The sequence below is a fragment of the Chinchilla lanigera genome, unplaced genomic scaffold (genome assembly GCF_000276665.1).
Source record: "Chinchilla lanigera isolate Chin_1 unplaced genomic scaffold, ChiLan1.0 scaffold00007, whole genome shotgun sequence".
Classification (NCBI taxonomy): domain Eukaryota; kingdom Metazoa; phylum Chordata; class Mammalia; order Rodentia; family Chinchillidae; genus Chinchilla; species Chinchilla lanigera.
Window position 1 is genome coordinate 35,777,510 of NW_004955408.1, and position 19,514 is coordinate 35,797,023.

The following is a 19,514-nucleotide window of genomic DNA, read 5'->3' on the forward strand; positions in this document are numbered from 1 at the left end:
TTCTTAGGTGCAGTGAGAACTGGAGTGTGTGTTTTGAGGAGGACGCTGAAGAAGATGCGGAAAAACATCTAGTTGCCTTCCACCCACACACCGGACTTAATTAGAAGCCACAATCTTTCCTTTTTTTCCTGCTTTCTTTGGTTTGAGACAAAAATAAAGATTTTTTTCCCAAAACTGTATTTCAGAGCCGTGATAGCATCTCACATGGAGCCAACATTTGCCAGGAATGTTTTCCCTTGTTTTGATGAGCCGGCTCTTAAGGCAACTTTTAATATTACAATTATTCATCATCCAAGTTATGTGGCCCTTTCCAACATGCCACAGCTAGGTGAGTAGTGTCCCCTGTCACTATACAAATATAAACTTTGTAGTAGCTTTTATGTCAATAGCTTTTCTAGGCAGCATGTTAGTCACGTGTTTCTTTTTAATAATTGGGGAGAGCAGCCGTAAGTCATATGCATGCTAGCTCCCACATCTTGGAAATGATAATCCTGATTCTCTGTATATTGGAATCTGAGGGCGTGATCATGGAGATGTGGCACGTGGAGATCGCCTGCCTGCCTGTTAGTTGGGCTTCACCTATCGATCATTCGTGGTAACAGGTGCTGGGCTTGGTCTTGGTCTGATGCACAGATGTGTTTTATTGGGTCACATGGCCTTTTTCTTTGGATTGAGTTAGTCTCCAACTTTGAAAGAGCCCTAGATTTTACATAAAATCTAGATTTCTATTTCTTTGAAACTTGGAAAGATCTAACCCCAGCCTTGCAACTTTTACATGACACCAACCAGTGATAGCTGTGAAGAGGCTGCCTCCTCCAGGCTGGGCCGCTGTCTCCACAGTTCTCCGTAGTGTCCCAACCCCCTCACAGTCAGTGCCCACCCTCAGAAACATTTGCGTCTGTAATTTCTGCCTTAATCTCCAGATTGCTGCTGCTGAAGTCATGGCTGACACTGGAGCATAGCAGAGCGCACATTACTAACCTATCACAGAGCCAGCCAGTTCTGGATAAAGTGCTCTGAGAAGTGGGCCGGACTGGGAAACAGAAGTGGGCTGAAGAGAGAAAAGGCAGATTGGGACCAAGTTTACAGTCCTCATGAACTTGAGCCCCACTCAAGCCCATGTTACTCAGGATGCTAATTCAGGCCTACGATGGTTCCTTAGATCCTCCTAATGTATTATTTATTTTAAAAACAATTACTGTCATATCAATTGTACACACTCATGGGGTACAGTGTAGTGACCTGATACATGTATACCATGGGTAAAGATAAAATCAGGGTAATTGTCCTTCTCAGCTCCTTAAATGTCTTAAAAATATTTTTGATTAAGAAATAATTGTACATATTTTTGAGGTGTAGTATGATATTTCAGCACATGTGCACTGACCAAACCAGGGTAATCAGGGTCTATATCTCTATTATTACTTTGTGTTTGGATCCTGGGTGACCATTTTTCACAACAGCCTATTGCTGTTTTGATGGCTTAGGGTAGGTAGAGAGAGTCAAATTGCAAGGCTATGCAGAATAGTTGGGAAGGAATGGCTGGATGACAGTTGGCTTGACAAAGTCTTTCAGAGTTAGATATTATCATCTAGTTTTACAGTGATTTGGACTACAATGATTTCTTTAGGCCAGTCAGAAAGAGAAGATGTAAATGGAAGCAAGTGGACTGTTACTACCTTCTACACCACGCCCCACATGCCAACTTATTTAGTTGCACTCGCTATATGTGACTATGACCAAGTCAACAGAACAGAAAGAGGCAAGGAGGTGAGTAGGGAAGATTGTTCAGGTAAGGGCCACTGTACTGGCCATGGGTTGCCTATCTGCTCTGCCTGTATTCAGGAATTATGTCTACACACCCTGCTGTCTCCTCCTGATTCTCTCTCCCAAGCCCTGTTACAGCCAGCTCTCAGTGAAGCTTTGCAGAATGGGATATAACATTTCCCGCTACTGCTCTGTGGAGGGGTTTCCATGGAAAGATGGCACACTAAGCCACTCTAGGAAAGATTTTGAGTACCTTTTCCTGTTTCTGCCTTTTCAGAGAACAGAGAAGGCTGCTATACTGGCTTCTGAAGCAAGAGTTTAGTATGTGTTGCTTGCTTAACTTAAAGTGTTCATATAGCCTGGAAGCTCAAAGTGTTTAGCATCAAGTGTGGCCCAGACACCAAACAATCAAAGCAGATAGCAGCCAGGAGCAACCACTGTGGTGGAAATGGCACATGCAGGCTGTACATCATCCCACTGTAGGAGCTGGGCTGCTATGTTCCTCAACTCTGGGCATGCAGCATTTCTCTAGAGTTATGTAAAGACTGGGGTCTCTGTCCTGAAATCCTAGTTTCTCTCCAATTATATCCTTATTACATTGTAAGATTTCAGTCAGTCTTTTCTATACTGGTCCACTCCCTGTCAGAGTATGGAGCTGTGTGAGCTATGCAAGGTTGGTCTAGGCATATAACAAGGGCTTTAGAGAGTTGAGGAAAATCAGGCCAAGTAGCTGGCTGAGCCACTCTCAGGTCTGAGATATTCCAGGCTCATCCCACTGAGAGGTAGAGAAAGGAAGCTATGGCGAGCTATGGCCACCATCAGGAGAGAATCACTCAAATCATTCCTTTATCCTCCTCACCTAATGAATTAGTAATGTTGTGTTGTTACAAACAGCAGCCTATCTTCCTGAGCTATTGACTGCAATCTAATTCCCACCAGTGAGTAATTATGAAATCCTTAACTCTCAAGTGTAATAATTGGCCAAGTGAAAAATTCATGGCATACATTGATGAATTTGCTCAGGCATGATTTGGAAATGCATGCTTTGGGCCTGGAAGAAAGAGTGAGCTCCCTATTTCCCATAGCTAGTAAGATACACACTGTGGCCCTTCAGCATCCATATTTCAAGTGGCTTGCAGTAAGTGCTGGTGCCGTGCCATCAATTTCTGTACAGGGATAAAGTCTGTTTCTTCATGAAAAATCACTCTATAAGGAATGCAAGCTGCTATAGAAACAGAGGAAATGGAGCATGCCTGAGAAGTAATATTCTTAGCCAGAAAACTTAAATTTCAGGCTGAGTTTATCAGTGGAATGTTGCATTTGGCTGTGACTCATCTCTACAAAGTAAGTCCATCATATACTCCATAGGGAAACCAAAATGTATCCTTGGAGTAGTGTTCACCTACCCAAAAGTTGCTCATTAAGAGGTAAATATTTAGTGAAAATAAGGATATGGTCCACGTGAAGCACAGAATAAGCATGGGAAACACATTAGTAAGGATGAAAATAACATGCTTTGCTTGAAATTTTGGCACACAGGGCATTTGCAAAGATAGTCTTCTAGATATCAAGATCTGTTGTGTCTAGTGGTGGGCCAGGTGTGAATTTGAAGGACCTTTGACTTATAGAGTGATCATTTATGGGAAGAGCTTTGTAAATAGGAAATTAATGTGCAAATATTAATTGATAATTGTACTATTTTCCAAAAGGCTACAGTTAAGTGCAGTGGGAGAGGTGACTACTTCCCACTAGCGTGATCTTTGTTTGAGCAGGCTTCTTGTTACCTGGAAAGTGAGAACGTGGGAACAGGGAGTGTAGGTTTATCGTAAGGGCAGGGCAGAGCCTTGGGACCATCTTTCCCCACACAAAGAGGCCTCTGCAGCACGACAGAGACAGAAAGTAATGACGGGATTCAAGCGAGAGCTTCAAAACCAGGTGGTTGCATTTTGTGAAAGAGCATTCCTAAACCCTCACGTAACCACAAGTTCACATATTTCAACAACAATTTTCCAGCAGAAATAAAAGCATAGTTAGGTGGACATGCTCTTGGCATACATAAGTCTGTGCCTGTTATGCTGTTTTTTATTTTTCTTAGCATGTCCTCCAGAGCTCTTTCATAAATTAATTGCACTCACATCACAACAAATATTTTATTCTCAACTCTCACTCCAAGATTTTTTAGTTTCATGCATAGTTAGTTTTATTTTAAAATTTGAAACTAGGTGGGGCTATTAATGCTTTAATTATTAAATCATTTTAAATGTGCATGATTCAAATTTGCTGAATATATACCATAATGTATAAACATCACTAAGAGCACACTTCTGTTTTGAGTCATTAGAAATATGTCCTGAAAAGAGAAGAAATTCTCCAAGGTGCCATAGAATCCACTCCTGGGGGTACTAGTATGGACCATTCCAAGCGTGGTTTTACAATTACAGAATTATAGCTGGTTTGGTGGTACATGCCTGTAATCCCAGCACCCAATCTCAGCACTTGGGTGGCTGAGGGAGGAGGATCGCAGTAAGTTGGAGGCCAAACTAGACTATGGAGTAAGACCCTGTCTAAGACAACAGCAACAGCAAAACCCAAAACAAAATTATACATGTTACTATCAAAGGTTGGCATAACATATTTTCTAGGGCAGTCACTGCCTCCTGGATTTTCTCATTACATATATGCACTTAAGTATTTTAAATGTGTAGCTTCTTCTGAAAAAGTAAGACTGGCTTTTGAACAAGGGACAGTTGGAGCAAGCAGGTGACCCTTTCCCAAAGTCACTATCATTTTTCTTAATCACTGCTTAATTGTTTTGGTTTAGATACGCATCTGGGCCCGGAAAGATGCCATTGCAAATGGCAGTGCAGATTTTGCTTTGAACATCACAGGACCCATCTTCTCATTTCTAGAGGATTTGTTTAATATCAGTTATCCTCTTCCAAAAACAGGTGAGGTATCTTTTCTTTTAGTGCAATTGTTTTCTTATTGTGGGACCCCTAAGTTTCAATCACAGATGAGACTTTCAAGAGTTTTTTGGAGTCAGCCTCCTGGCCTTTCATCATAATGTTTTTCACCTTCCAATATACATACAAGCCCATCTGAAATTGCTTCTCTGAATGGTGCGGTATACCCAGCAGGTTTTCAAGAGTTCTTGGGCTTTGGACTCTCCTTGGCACCCAAGAGCAGCCTTGCCCCTTCCAGACCCCAATCTTTCTCCTGGGTCTTGTCCTTTTCTCTCCTAATGCACGTGAGAAGTGCTGTGTTCTGGATCCTTTTAGCTAGTGGGCTTGCAAGACTTATCCTAGTTTCCTTTAATAAGTTTTTAAAAAAATATTCTTCAGATGTGAGTCATTGGGTTAGGACTTGGTGGTCCCATCTGTGAATTTTCAGTGTATAAAACTGGAATCATGTGTGACTATATGATCCTTGAGAAAATATGTAAATATTTTATCTCTCATAGATCTGTGTGGCATGTGTATAAAATTATATGAGCCATTCAGCTGTGATTTCTCTGAAGTTGAGAGCACATCATGCAAATGGATTTTGTTTTCCTGACAAGTTAGTGGAAGTACTGGAAACAGTATGCTCTGCCTACACTGGCAGACGGTGGAAGAAGGTGGGGAATAAATATTTGGGGCATGAGGTTCTTGAATATCAGGAATCCAGAAGCTCTGTAGCTCCAGCATTCTGTCTAAGGAGGGATGAGGTCTGGAAGCAGTCAGCCCAGTCAGAGATTCTGGAGGTGACATCTGCCATGTAGGGGGTTGGAGGCAGTAGGAGTGTGGACTTTGCAGACCAAACTCCTAGCGTTCTGTGCTGGAGGCTCACAAGGTGATCTCTGCGTAGGCGAGAAAAGTTCCATCCATGTTCATTAGATAAGGAGAAGCCCAGAGTTACCCTTGTTTCTTTTCCAGGTACTTCCTCCGTGCAGTGTCCCCTCCACCCTGCTATCTCCCATCCTCACTCACTCACTCCTTTCCCGGCCTCACTGTTTCTCGTTTACATCGCCATCATCTCCATCACAGGAGTCCTCCTAGGGCTTCACCTCCCTCCCTGTTGCCTCTCCAATCCATCCTCCTGCACAAAGCCAGAGGAGTGTTTTCAGAGAAAAATCTGATCAGGTTACTGTCCTCTTAAAACCCCTCTGTCGCTTCTCATTGCCAGAGGATAAAGTCCTAGCTCGGTACTGTGTCTTTAGAACAGTGCACGGACCTCCACAGGGATTTTGGGAGTTTCTCAGAGTGGGGCAGATGCTTTAGCACATACCCCGGTGCTGCCTCCCATGCTTCCCTCTTCTCCTGTTCTCCAGGTCTTGCACCTGCAGTTTGCATACCCTGGAATGGCTTCTATCCAAGGCTAGGCTAACTCAGTTCTTGTTTGTCACCTGAGTGCTCCCTGCAGGCAGATGCCTTTCTTGGCTCCTCGTGGTCTGCCCTGTTGGATCAGGAGAAAGCTGGGGTAGCACCTGGATTGTCTTTTTCTTTGTACCATCCGTGCCTAAGGTAGTGCTTCTCTCAGATGGTAACCAGTAAATGTTTTGGGGTGGAAGAAGTAAATATATGCAATTAGCTCATCTTGCTTAGATTATAAACTCCTGGGTATCAGGATTATATGCAGCTCTTTAAAAATATCCTTCGTAGTATCTTAGCTAATGTTACCTTATAAACACCCACAGGTAGCCACTCAATTAAAACTCCATTTTGGTTGATAGATGATTTAAATAGTTTCTCTACTGATGGATCTTTAAGATAAATGTACACAAATATATCTTAATTACTTTAATTTACAGGTGAGTCATTAATAAAATGAATGCTTTCCCCACCAGCATTTCCCACATAGGCCTTTCTTTTGGTCTTGGTGAGTCAGGTGAAAGTCATTGGTTAACTTCTCCCTTGTGTTCCTTTAGCTTAACCTGTAGCTTGCTCAAGGAATTCTGAGCCTTAGAACCTAAGATAATATAAAGTATTATAAAGAACAGCATTTTCCCCCAATATTGCTATCATTTTAACTCACTGTTTAAAGTCAAAAGTGAATTGAAATGTGACAGTGTTTTAGAGACTGGTAGAGTTAAATGCTTGGGTTACAAATTTTGAAAGAAAAAAGTATTATTATGATGCCTTTAAGAATAAACTAGGACATTTAAGATTTGCAAATGGCAGCTTAAAAGCTTTGATCACACTCAACTTGTAATAATAATGGACTATGTTATATACACTCAAGTGGTATATATTTTGGAGAAATAAAACCCAAGTACAAGGTAAATCGTAAAACAGAGAAATAATGATGGTAATTATGAGAATTTACTGGGCAAATACTGGGACAAGTACATTCCTAGGTGCTATAGGAATACAAAAGCAGCAAGTGGCTGGAACTTTGTTCAAGTAACTGAAATTAGGGAGACAGCTACTTCCCATGTAACAAATTATATTAGCAAGACAGAAAGTGCTAAGTAAAAGTCTTATAAGAAAGAGGATGAGAAGGTGGTGATTGGAGTGTCCGAAATGTATAAAGAACATCTAAAAATAAATTTAAAAACTACAACCCAATAGAAGAAGAAACAAATGAAAAATATAAAAGTAAGCCAGGTGTGGTGGCACATGCCTGTAATCCCAGCACTTGGGAGGCTGAGGCAAGAGGATTGTTGCAAGTTCAAGGCCAGCCTGGGCTACACAGTGAACTCAAGCCCAGCCTGAACTGTATAGCAAGACCCTCTCTCAACAAAAAAACAGAAAAATATAAGAGTAGAAAAGGGAATATATGTAACTAATACATTTATGAAGAGACACTTTACCTTATTAATAATTTGAGATATGCATATCCAAAGCCGCAGTGAAGCATCATGCTCACTCTGTTGTCAGAAAGTAAACATTTGAATGCAGTGTACATGCCTTTAATATCAGCACTCAGGGGCTGAGGCAGCAGGAGTGCTAGACTGAGGCCAGCCTGAGCTACATAGAAAGTTGAAAGCCAGGCTGCGTTACATGCAAGACCCTATCTCAAACCACAATGCAAAAAGGCAAACATCCTGGCAAATGGCAAGTGTGAGGGAGGGTACAGCACTGTGAACAGGAGTATCAGTTGTCACAACTACTTTAGAAAGGATTTATTATCTTGCAGTGTTGACCATTAGTATGCCCTAAGCCTAGTGATACCATTCCTTAGGATATCCTCAAGATAATTTAAGCCCACGTGTACCAGTAGATGTGGATAAGGGTGTTCACAGCTATACTTTTTCATAATAACCCTGAAGTGAAAACAGCAAAAATGGCCATTGATAGGAGAATTGATAAATAAGTGGTTATACACTCACACAATGGAAATCTATATATCAATGAAGCACTTTTCTAACGTTTACAAACATAAAACTAAGTGTTACTGTGCATGCATCCGTGTGTGTGTGTGTGTGTGTGTGTGTGTGATTTCTTTGAAACAAGGAATAGTAAACAAAAATGTGACAAGAAACATATATTCCATAAAGCTAAACACTTTTACTAGCTGGTCCTTTGGAGAAGAAGTTTCCCAACTCCAGTGCTAAAGAGTTAATGGTTGATTTATATCATCAAATATAATCGAGTGTTTATATTATCATTGTAAAATAAGGAGCTAATCATTTAAATAAAACAGGGTCATATGTGATGGTTCACCAAGAAATACAGATTTTGCTTAATCTAATTCTATACATCTGAATAAAAGAGCTTAAAAATAGTTATCAGGGTTAGCAAGGAATGGCTTTTTATAGTGGTGAGATTGGATCACAAGTATGGGTAGCAACCCGAGGTTGAGCAGAGGATTTCCTGGGATTGCAGATAGCCCAAGAAGAGAAAGACTGTGCTTGTGGAGGGCCAAAGGGATTGACTTGGGTGGAGCAGAGCAGTCTTTTGTGAAGAAAGTGAGCAGGATGGTAGGTGGAGAGGTATGAAGGGAGGTGAGAAAGTTTAGGAGATAAAGCAACCTAGGCTCAGCAAGTCAGTGCATGTGCGGCATTCAGCGATCCAGGCCGTGTGATGGCTGGAATGGATCTAACTACATCCTGTGCATTTCAGCCCCGTGTAAATGCAAATTCTTAACATAGCACATGTCAGGACACTCATTGGCTCAGGTTGCATGGGCAAGAGGGTTGTCCTTAGAAAAAGAAAAGAATGTGTTTATTGTTCTTTTAGTTATAATAAATGATCACATTATAGGAAGTTTGGAAAAATATAGAAAGGCACAGAAAAAGAGAAGAAAAATCTCTTGTAATGCTATCACACAGAGCTAATGGTCACTGACATTTTGGTATATATCTTCCCGAGGTGGGCCCTTCTGAATCTCTATCTTTCTCTTAACCAAAATGTCACAATAGAGTTGACACTGCTCTTTGAATGCCTTTAAAAGTATAACAGTACACAACAACAGGATCCAGATAACTAAATATTATTTTGTATTGTCATTTTCAGACATGGAATTCCCACATAGCAACTTAACAAAATAATTTATTTAAATGTATTTAATCCTCTGTGGTTGAACACTTGGGTTGATTTTACTTTCTTGGCTACTTTAAAAAAAACTAAAGAAGACCCTCATAAGAAAATGTTTCCAAATATCTATATTATTTGCATTAGCATAAATTCCAAAAGTAGAATGTTTTAGGGAAAGAGTGTGACCATTTTGAGAACCCTCAAACATTTTGTCAGATCGCTCAAGAAATACTGTATTATTAACACCCTCACCAGTGGCCTATGTGCCAGTACTATACCAATACTCATTTTTAATCTCACACATCTGAAAGAGTGCTATATGATTTTAAGTTTTGTTTCTTGATGAATATCTTAAGCAATATTTTTACATGTTTGAATTATTTCTTTGGTAAATTGTTTGTTTATATTTGAGGCAGAAGGTCCCACTATGTTGACTAGGCAGTGATCCTCCCGCCTCAGGTACCTGAGTATGCCTTGCTTTTTAGGTGTATTGGTATTCTTTAAATGTCTTTTTCAAGAATCTAGTTGTTGTGTTAACTATTACAAGTATTTTTCCTAGTTTGTGGTTTGCCTTTCACATTTGTTCATAGCGGGTTTTATTTTTGGTGAACTATTTACTTGCGAATGAACTTTATACCTTAGAGCAGCTTTAGGTTTACAGGCAAATTATGCAGAAAGTACAAAGAGTCCCCATATACCTTCTCTCCACTCTGCCTTCTCACCACCCCATATCCTGGTGTTAACAGTTCCCACCAGTGTGTGCATCTGTTGTAAGTGATGAACCATTGCTAACACATTATCACTAGCCAAAGTGCTTAGTTTAAGCCAGGCTCCACTTTTTGTGTTAAATGCATCTGTGGATTTTGATGAGTGTGTAATGATGTGTCTCCACAATGTCAATGTCATCCTAAATAGTCTCCCTGCCATAAAAGTCTCCTGTGCTCACACACTGATCTTTCCCCCTTCCCCTGAATCTCAGAGGACTGCCCAACTTCTTACTTGTTTTGTACTTCTACCTCTTCCACAGTGCTGTGTACCTGGAATCACAGTATGTGGCTTCTTCACACTGGCTTTTTGGTAGTTAGCAATATGCACATTAGGTTCCTCCATGTCTCCTCATAGCTTGAGAATTAATTCTTTTTGATGTTGAATAATATTTTATTGTAAGAATGCACCACAATTTATCCATTCATCTAGTAAAGGGCATCTTGGTTGTTTCCAACTTTTAGTAATCATGAGTTAAGCTGCTATAAACATTTGTGTGCAGGTTTTTGTGTAAACATGTAAGTTTTCAGTTCATTTGGGTAAATACCTAGAAGTGCCTTTGTTAGATCTTATGGTAGCCCTACATTTAGCTTTGTAAGAAACTACCAGACTGCCTGACAAAGTGACTGTGATATTTTGCGTTCCTACAGCACTGAATAGCATTCTTGTTGTTCTACATTCTTGGTATTGCTAATGTTTTGAGTTTTAGCCATTGTAGCAGCCATTTCAGTACTCTTCAAAATTCACATTCTCTATAGTGGTATCTCATTGTTTTAAAATTTACAATTAGCTAACATGTTGAGTAACTTTTCATGTTAATTTGTATATTTTCTTTAGCAAAGTATCTGTTCCTAGTTTTCAGCATTGTGTGTTCATATTGAGTTTTAAGAGTTCTTTGTATATTTTTATAAGTCTGTTGTCAAAGGTATTTTATTTTTATATAGTAAAACTATTTATTTTTAGTCTTTTGTCTTTGGTGTTAATTTTTGAAAAGCCTCTTTACTGTCAGCTTATTATTATTCTGTTCTATTTTCTAGTAATTTTATGATTTAGTTTTGAGATAATTTACAGCTATAATCTTGGTATTTTTGTAAGTGATGATTTCATTTTTCCTTCGTTTAAATCCACTTAGACATAATTGCTTTGCCTGTTTTTGACTACCGTGCAATGGAAAACTGGGGACTACTGATGTTTGATGAATCATTATTGTTGCTGCAGCCAAGGGATCACCTGACAGATAAAAAGACTCTGATCTCCCACATTGTCTCCCATGAGATTGGACACCAGGCACGTAGTAAACTGTCCTTTCTTATTTCACATTCGCCAGCTGCTCTGCCCAAAATAGGAATAAAACAGAAATCCCTGCCACAAACCAAATTTAAGGGGAAAAAAAAATTTCTTGAAAGGTATGACAGTGAGTGAAAGCAAGAAAGGATCTGTGTAATGGGATTCTGGCCGAATTTGAGTTATTCGTGATGAATCAGAGTAAGGAGACCTCACAGTCTTGTCCAAGATTGAAGACTTACATCCAAAGGTTAATTTTGTATCACATTTTCTTTGAGAAACATAAACCATGCAGAGCTATAATTTGCTTTTCATTCCACCTAAAACAAGGAGTATTTGAAAGTTCACTGCGAGATAAGTTTCATCAGTATATGGTCATAAATTTTTTTTATTTTGGAGAAATACTGAGTGGATGCAGACAGTACAGGAATAAGAGGAGTAGTAATTTATCCTCAAGCTGCATCAGCACAGCGCTGCAAATAAAAATTCATTTCATTGGATCTTGGTGCTTTCACCTTGTGATTTCAGAAAGTTAGCTGTTTGACTTGATAAAGATTCTCATGATGGGGCTGGGGATTTAGCTCAACAGCACAGCGCCTGCCTGGCAAACGTGAGGTCGTGAGTTCGATTCTTGGTACTGAAAAAAAAAAAACAAAAAACAAAACAAAAAAAAAGACTCTTATGGCTACATTTTAGTTGCAAGTCCATTAACACACATTTGTCAAAAAAGAAATCATCCCCATTATGAAAATGTTATCTTCTCAAGTTTTGGCAAAGAGCAACTTACTAGGATTGAGCAACACCCAGAACACGGTCAACTCATATTTTCACATGTGTACATTAGTCTTCCCAAGAAATTATTTTTTTTTATTACAGCCTAACTGACATACTGTTTTGGAATACAGGCTGCTAAGAGCTGTTGCAAGGATTTGATTAAATACCGAGGGCTTGGATTTGTTGATTTTGGAAATTATTGTGCTTTTCTTTCCTAATTCTGTACAAACGCTACATTTTTTTTGTTCAACTGAAATAGAGAATAATTGTATGTGGACCGTGTTGGAGAACATACGATTGTTAGTGATTTGTGTGTGGCGCAGATTAAATCATGTCCTTATAACAAATGCTTACAACAAAATTCTGCCGAACGTATAAGGTGGGAGAATTAATAATGTAGTAAGTCAGTGTTCAGGACTTCTGATTTATTTAACTAAACATTTGGGCAAAGTAAAGAGTTTAAACAATGCTGCTGTACCTTATTTTATGTTTGAACATCACAGTTTTAAATCAGAAATTGCATTCAATTATGGGATGTGAAATAATTATTTCAGAGAGATGCATAACTGCCTCCTTGTGTTGAAACAATAAGTTGCTCTTTGGAGTCCTTTTTCAAGTTTTTGATTGATGGCAGGTAAAGCTGAATCATGTCTTTTGACCTTCTGTTTATTTTGCATGCAAGTATGATAAGTACTTAAATTTATGAAAGCTCTTCTTTCTCTCCCTTCTCCGAAAGTGGTTTGGAAACTTGGTTACCATGAATTGGTGGAACAATATCTGGCTCAACGAGGGTTTGGCATCTTATTTTGAGTTTGGAATAATTAACTATTTCAATCCTGAACTCCCAAGAGTAAGTATGTTAAATTTATATGTTATTTAAATTTCCTAGTTATAAAAATAATGTATACTCATTGTTGAAATTATATAAATTTCAAAGAATATTAATTATTGATATTAATACTAGAGATTAACCATGATGTCTTTCTGATGCTTTTAGTCCAGGGTTTAAACCTATGACAAATATTTTTGAAAATGAGGGTTACATAGAAATTTATAATACTTTTCCTACTTCATATTGTATAATGAGCATTTCTGTTCATTAAATTCTTTTTAGAAACAAGGTTTTTAATGCCTGCCCAGTATTTTGTCACCGTCTTATAAAGTGTTCATATATAATCTTTTCAATTATTTCAATTGTGGTTATTTTCATTTATTCTTACATAAATTCTAAAGCAATTGCTATCTTTAGTCTGTGGCTTAACAGCAAGTAATATGTTACTTTCAGTGATTCATTAAATATTTTTGCTGATAACTGTTTTGCTAATTGGAGTGAAAAGTAATGTGTTTTGAAAAATAAATTTAAATTCAGATATCACAGTAAGATATCAAAATTTGATCATTTGAACTACAGCGTATGTTTCTGATATTTAATTTATTTAAAGTAATTAGGAAGTCCTTTCAGAATGACATGATACTGCAGATCGATTTGATTTTAGGTATATAAATGTTTAGCCTCTCCTGGCACCATCAAAGCCTCTTGCAAACTTTCTTTCCTCTGTGAAGTCGCAGTGTTTGAGAAGCACTGAAGTCGAGCACCCGAGACCCGCGCCACCTCTCTTGCTGTTTGCGGGTGTCCTAGAAAATGCTCCCAACGAGCTCGGTCACTCTGCAGTGTCTCCCCCTTCTGCCTCTCCACTGTGCATGGGCCCTGTTGTCCTGGACGTCATTGTATAGATCAGGAGACCCAAAGGGTCTGTGACTTCCTCAAGTTCTTTTTCCTAACAGTACAGAACTGTGCTTATGACCCAGTTGTCTGGGCCTAATCTGATGATGAGCAGAAAGATCATGACAACAGTAGAAATAATATCCTATTTGCCATTCGCCAAGTACCTAGAGGGTAAATGCCAGCCAGGGTGAATGTCATACATATATCATCTTGATCCTCAGAATAACCACATGAGTGTAGTTGTTATTACTTCTACCTCACAGATCAAAAATTGAGATACCAAAGCATTAAGTAAGTTGCCAAGGTATCATGGCAATTAAATGTCAAAGATGAGATTCGATTCCAGGACTCTGACTGACTAGGCTTTTAACCATTATGCTGAGAAAATATACAGGAATACTGTTACTTTCAAGGCACGAATGGGATGTGTTTATTTTATGATTATATTTTATATATTATATATTTATATTATGTTATTTATATAATATTATTATATGAGACAGAGAGTGACAAAAATATATACACATGTCAGGAAAAGATAAACATATTTTAGTATTATTGAGACATCATGAGATTAATACATATTACCTTTGGCCTCTACAGTTACAAGAGGTGCTCAAGGGCATCATTAGCTTCTAGGCATTTATTAGTATGGCAAAATGCTGCTTGGGTAACCTTGGTCACTGAGATTGCTGCATGGCATTTTCAATTTCTTCTCTAAGAGTGGGCAGCATAGTGGGTTTTCTGCAATATATAACATCCTATAGGGTCCCCCATAGGACGGTAATACCATCTGGTGAAAAAGTATCATACTATTCTTCTTTTCCTGAAGTGTGTAAGTGTATATACATTTTTCTGGCTCTCTCTTCATATATATACATACTTCACATACAGATAGTAAACCTTGGTTGTCTCTAACAGTTCTTTCTGTAGGCTGTATACCTACAAACCTGTATGCATATCTCTTTTATGAAATAGAACCACACATGGTTAATGGCATCTGTCAATGCTTCTGAAAGCATTTGGTTTGATCCCAAATTAACTCTATGTTTAAAGTCAATAATGAAAGAAGTTTGATTACCATAAAAAATTAAATTCACATTATTTTCTTAATTGAATAGACTATGTTATTCACTTGAATTTCAGTTACCTCTTCTACAACTAAAATGGCTAAGTTATTATTAGAATCTGGAAAAACTTGATGAAAACATATTATTGATATTTTTGCAGCTAAACTTATAACATTGGTCTCTTTGGTATCATTTAATTATTTCTTTTTTGTTTTTTTTGTTTTTTTTTTTTTTTGGCTTTTCTCCGGTACTGGGAACCGAACTCATGACCTTGCGCTTGCCAGGCAGGCGCTTTTGCCGCTGAGCTAAATCCCCAGCCCCTAATTATTTCTTTTTGTCATTGGTTTCTTAATCATTATTTTCTAGTCATGATTTCTCAGTCACTTGTGAAGTTCAGTATCAGAAAAATATCAGATCCTGGAGCTTTAGGAAATTACTACAAGCTGTATTTTTAAAAAGCTTCAGGCCTTATTTTAATGATCTCTGGAGACCAAGAACTCTGATTTCCTTTGATTGAAATTTAGTATAGAAATCAGAGAACCAGATGTAGGAGCAGATTTTTATTTTCCTATTGCCTGATCTAACTGCAGTTGACAGTCATGAAATCAGAATGTGAATGAGTAGTGGTCAAGGCTACAAAACAACAAGGACAAAGGGTTTCTTGGCTGTAGAAGCTCCAGTTCTAAGACCGAGACTCAATGACTTTTCTCTGTCTCTTGTTCTGCTGGATCCAAGGAAATAGCAGACTTGGTGAGTCAGATCTTACCCTGTCATCACAAGTTCAGGCACACAGAGGGACACCTCTGAGCTTAACTGGATTTCACACAGGCTTTCAACAGATTATCAACTGTGTACTATTATAACAAGTACCATTAATTAAGCATTCATTAAGAGTATTATATGCATTATCTTATTTGGTCTTCAGAAAAACTGTGAAGAAATGATGAGAAGGAGGAGAAAGTGTGGGAGGAGGAGGAGCATGTTCTATTTGTTAGGCATTATGCTAAGAACATATGTAAATTAACTTAGTATTCATAGTATTCCAGTGAGGACATTGTTGTTTTCACCATCTTCAGATGATAATACTAAATTTCAGAGGTAAAGTTGACTGACTTTTATGAGTCACATAACTCCTAAGAGGCTGACCTAGGATTTAAGCCCAGGCAGTTTAATTCCAAATCCTGTGGTTTTAGCCACTTTGATATTCTACACAAATTTATTATGACAAATAGTGTAATATTTCTAAGGCAAAAAATAGATTTTAATAGAAATGGTCTTCTCTGGGATATCATGGCTTGCAGGAAGAAGTACTGGTTGTACAGCTTAATTTTATATAGTATCTGTATGCAATGGCTAAATATCTTTTTCCCCCCTAAAAAGCTGATACAACTTTTTTAAAAAGTTGTTTCCCTTCAGCAGGACAGGAAAGACTTCCAGGTTTTTGAGGAAAAGGTGTTTGCCTCATTTCTCAGTTATCTTGTGTATTTGCAGTGATACTTTTAAGATTATATAAAACCTTTTACCAGAGAGGCAAAAGAGAAAATCTATTCTGAAATGGAAAAGCCTCACAAAATAGGGAGAATGTCACATGTAGTACAAAAGTGTTCATTAAAGCTGATTAAAACAACAAAAGCTGGAGACAACATAAATGAGAAATGATTATAGTCCACTGACCGGAAAACTACATATTTACTTCAATGTTTTACTTTTACAAAATTTTTAGCTGCTATACTTTGTAAATAAGCAAATTCTCTGTTACTTGATCATGCTGTGATAATCAAGTTTTGGCTTATTTCTTTAAATTTATATTTCTGTTCCATTTATAATGCAGCAGCCATTATAAGGATAGTTATGAAGATTAGACAGTACACTTTAAAGTATTATAATAAGTGAAGTGGCAGAACAAAAGTGACTTGTACAGCCAGGGGAACAAATCAATGCACAGGGGGAAAGATTGGAAACAGCTATGCTAATATTGTAATGGTATATGATTATGGAGGTTTTTTCCTCTATTTTGTATGTTGTGCTTTATGATATGGCTTAATCCTGAGATATTCTCAATAACTCTTAAGTGTAAAACTAATAAAACCTATGCATAATGAGTAGAATAAGACCGATGCTAAAGTTTTCTCCAAATTCTTGCTATTTACAGTATGATTCTTGGACTAACAACATCAATAGCATTTGGATAGTTTATTAGCAATACAGGCTCCAACCTAGACCAACTAAATTAGTGCATGAGTTTGACAAAATTCCCATGAGACCCTTGTTCACACTAAAGTTTAAAAGCACAGTGGTGTGTCCACTACTTGAAAGACTGAGGCAAGAGGATCATGGCTTTGAGGACAGGTTGGTAAACATAGTGAGCCCCTCACTCAAAAAAAAAAAAACAAAGTGTGAAGCACGTTACTCTGTGTGATTGGCTTTCTCATTTTTGGAAGAACAGAGTTTGGTAATAGCCTAATCAGTATATTACCAATCTAAAGTTAAGGTTATAATAGGAAATGTTAATTGGAACATTGGAAAATGGAAATAGAATAGAATTTGAAAGTTTTTCTGACAACGTGAAAGGCTGAGAGGGTCATTTTGGGTGTGCCAAAGACAGGCGGGGGACCCAAGGCTTCATATAGACTCTCAGGGGTGCCCCTGGCTCTCCAAGCTATGAAGGAACTGTGTGGGTTCTTCACAGATCTTTGCTGTTTCTGTCATACCATGCCCCTCTTTGACTATGAATTGGTTTTCTTTCTAGATTTACACGAGAGATAATTTGCCCTTGTCATGTGTTTGAGAGAGACAGTTAGCTAGCCTCTTGGAGAGTCCTGTGGTTTTCATTAAAATATAAATTGTTTTCTCATAATGCATAAGTCATAAACTCTAGCATTCAGTCTCAGGATTTCTTTTCAATTGTGTTATTATGTGAGGATCCTTGTAAAACTCATCTAAAACTCATTCTGTTTTGTAAATGTCCAAGTAAGAGAGATTGATTAATTTTAAGGAGTCTATTCATTTCCCACTAAAATTTTAGAGAATTAAAAGACTCTGCTTCCTGGAAGGCTTTGTCAGGTAGCTGCGGACCTGAGTAGGGAAAGTTTATATGATTAGAACCTAGATTAATTGATTTTTTAAAAAAAAAATGAAATAGAAAAGAGATGAAAAATGGGAAGGAAAATATCCTACAGTTCTGTTATTCAGGAAAACATGATTGTAGAGGTATATTACAATTCTGGGACACTTTTCAGTTACTGTCTTTTTTATCTCTTCAGTATCATGAAAGTATGATATGAAATATCTATGCTTTCAATATTTTGAGATTTAAAATGCCTCAATATTTTGAAAACATTTGAGCACCAGTGAATTTCATGTTTCTATAACACCTCAGAAGTTAATGTGGCTCAATTTTTTTTCCTTTATAGAATGAAATCTTTTTTTCTAATGTTTTACATAATGTCCTCAGCAAAGATCATGCCCTGGCATCTAGAGCTGTATCCAGGAAGGTTGAAAATTTCACAGAAACAAGTGAAATAAATGAACTCTTTGACTTATTTACTTACAACAAGGTAAAAGCAGTTACATATTTCCCTTTGTTCTGTACTCTGGAGAGTTGCATAAAATAAATTCTAAGGATTGTAGATTAATATGCAATTTAAAATTTTTATTACAAATACCTTAATTTTTATTGAGTAAATGAGTTTCAAAAAATGTGGTTAAATCAGTTCTGAGTTGCAAGTATTAATCAATCTCATATTAGATGCCAGGTACCATCTATCATGAATAAATTTAAATAATTTTCCATTTTAATGACAAATCCTTCTGTTTGGTAGAAATTTACTCTTGCAAATAAATACCTCAATTTAAAAATTTTTGTGTATGCCTTGACCTCTTTATGTGTAGGACATCTGCTCACTTCTTACCTATTAAGTAAGGACAATTCAGTATTTCATTAGCATGGGAATAATTCAAACATTCAATTAAAGTGCAAATTCTGGTCAAGAGCACAGCTCAGAATAGTGCTTATAAAATAGAATATATATATAATTGTGTTCAAATAATGAACAGCTTCTTACATCCTAGGGAGCGTCTATGGCCCGGATGCTTTTTAGTTTCCTGAATGAGGATTTATTTGTCAGTGCACTTAAGGTGAGTTTGCAAAATTGTTATTACCCGAGTGACACCAAACACAAATTGCTTTGGGATGCTATTTTTTTTTTTATTTTATTTTTTGCTTCTCTATTTTTACAGTCTTATTTGGAGGCGTTTTCTTACTCAAATGCTGAGCAAGATGATCTATGGAGGCATTTTCAAATGGTAATCATCCTACCTACATTCACACATGTTCTTGTGAAGTTACTTCATCTGGTACAGTGCAAGATCAGGTCATTTTAGTTTGTGAAACTCTCATAGGGCAGGGACTGCATCCTTGTTTTTCATTGTATTCCCACACCTAAAACAGAGTCTGTCTCAAATAAATACATAAATGTGTGCTCAGTGAAAGAAAGAAAGAAAGAAAAAAGAAAGAAAGCAGAAGGAAAGAAAGAAAGATGAACAAAATAAGGAATCATTCATATATGGTCAGTTCTCTGTATCTGTGGTTTCACACTTGTATGGATTCAATCAACTCCAGATGGAAAATATTAGGGGGAAAACTACGTCTGTACTGAGCATGTACAGACT

The 19,514-nt window shown here is 37.5% G+C and overlaps 1 protein-coding gene across 1 annotated transcript in view; it reads left to right on the forward strand.

The window, feature by feature from the left end:
* Lvrn (laeverin) overlaps nucleotides 1-19,514 on the forward strand; it is a gene marked incomplete in the record, with an annotated part of 61,814 nt that overhangs the window by 15,773 nt on the left and 26,527 nt on the right. The window contains 8 exon segments of the mRNA XM_013506949.1: nucleotides 186-328; nucleotides 1,631-1,770; nucleotides 4,589-4,715; nucleotides 11,122-11,276; nucleotides 12,784-12,897; nucleotides 18,257-18,400; nucleotides 18,915-18,980; nucleotides 19,083-19,148. Of these exon segments, the coding sequence (XP_013362403.1) occupies nucleotides 186-328; nucleotides 1,631-1,770; nucleotides 4,589-4,715; nucleotides 11,122-11,276; nucleotides 12,784-12,897; nucleotides 18,257-18,400; nucleotides 18,915-18,980; nucleotides 19,083-19,148 (955 nt within the window).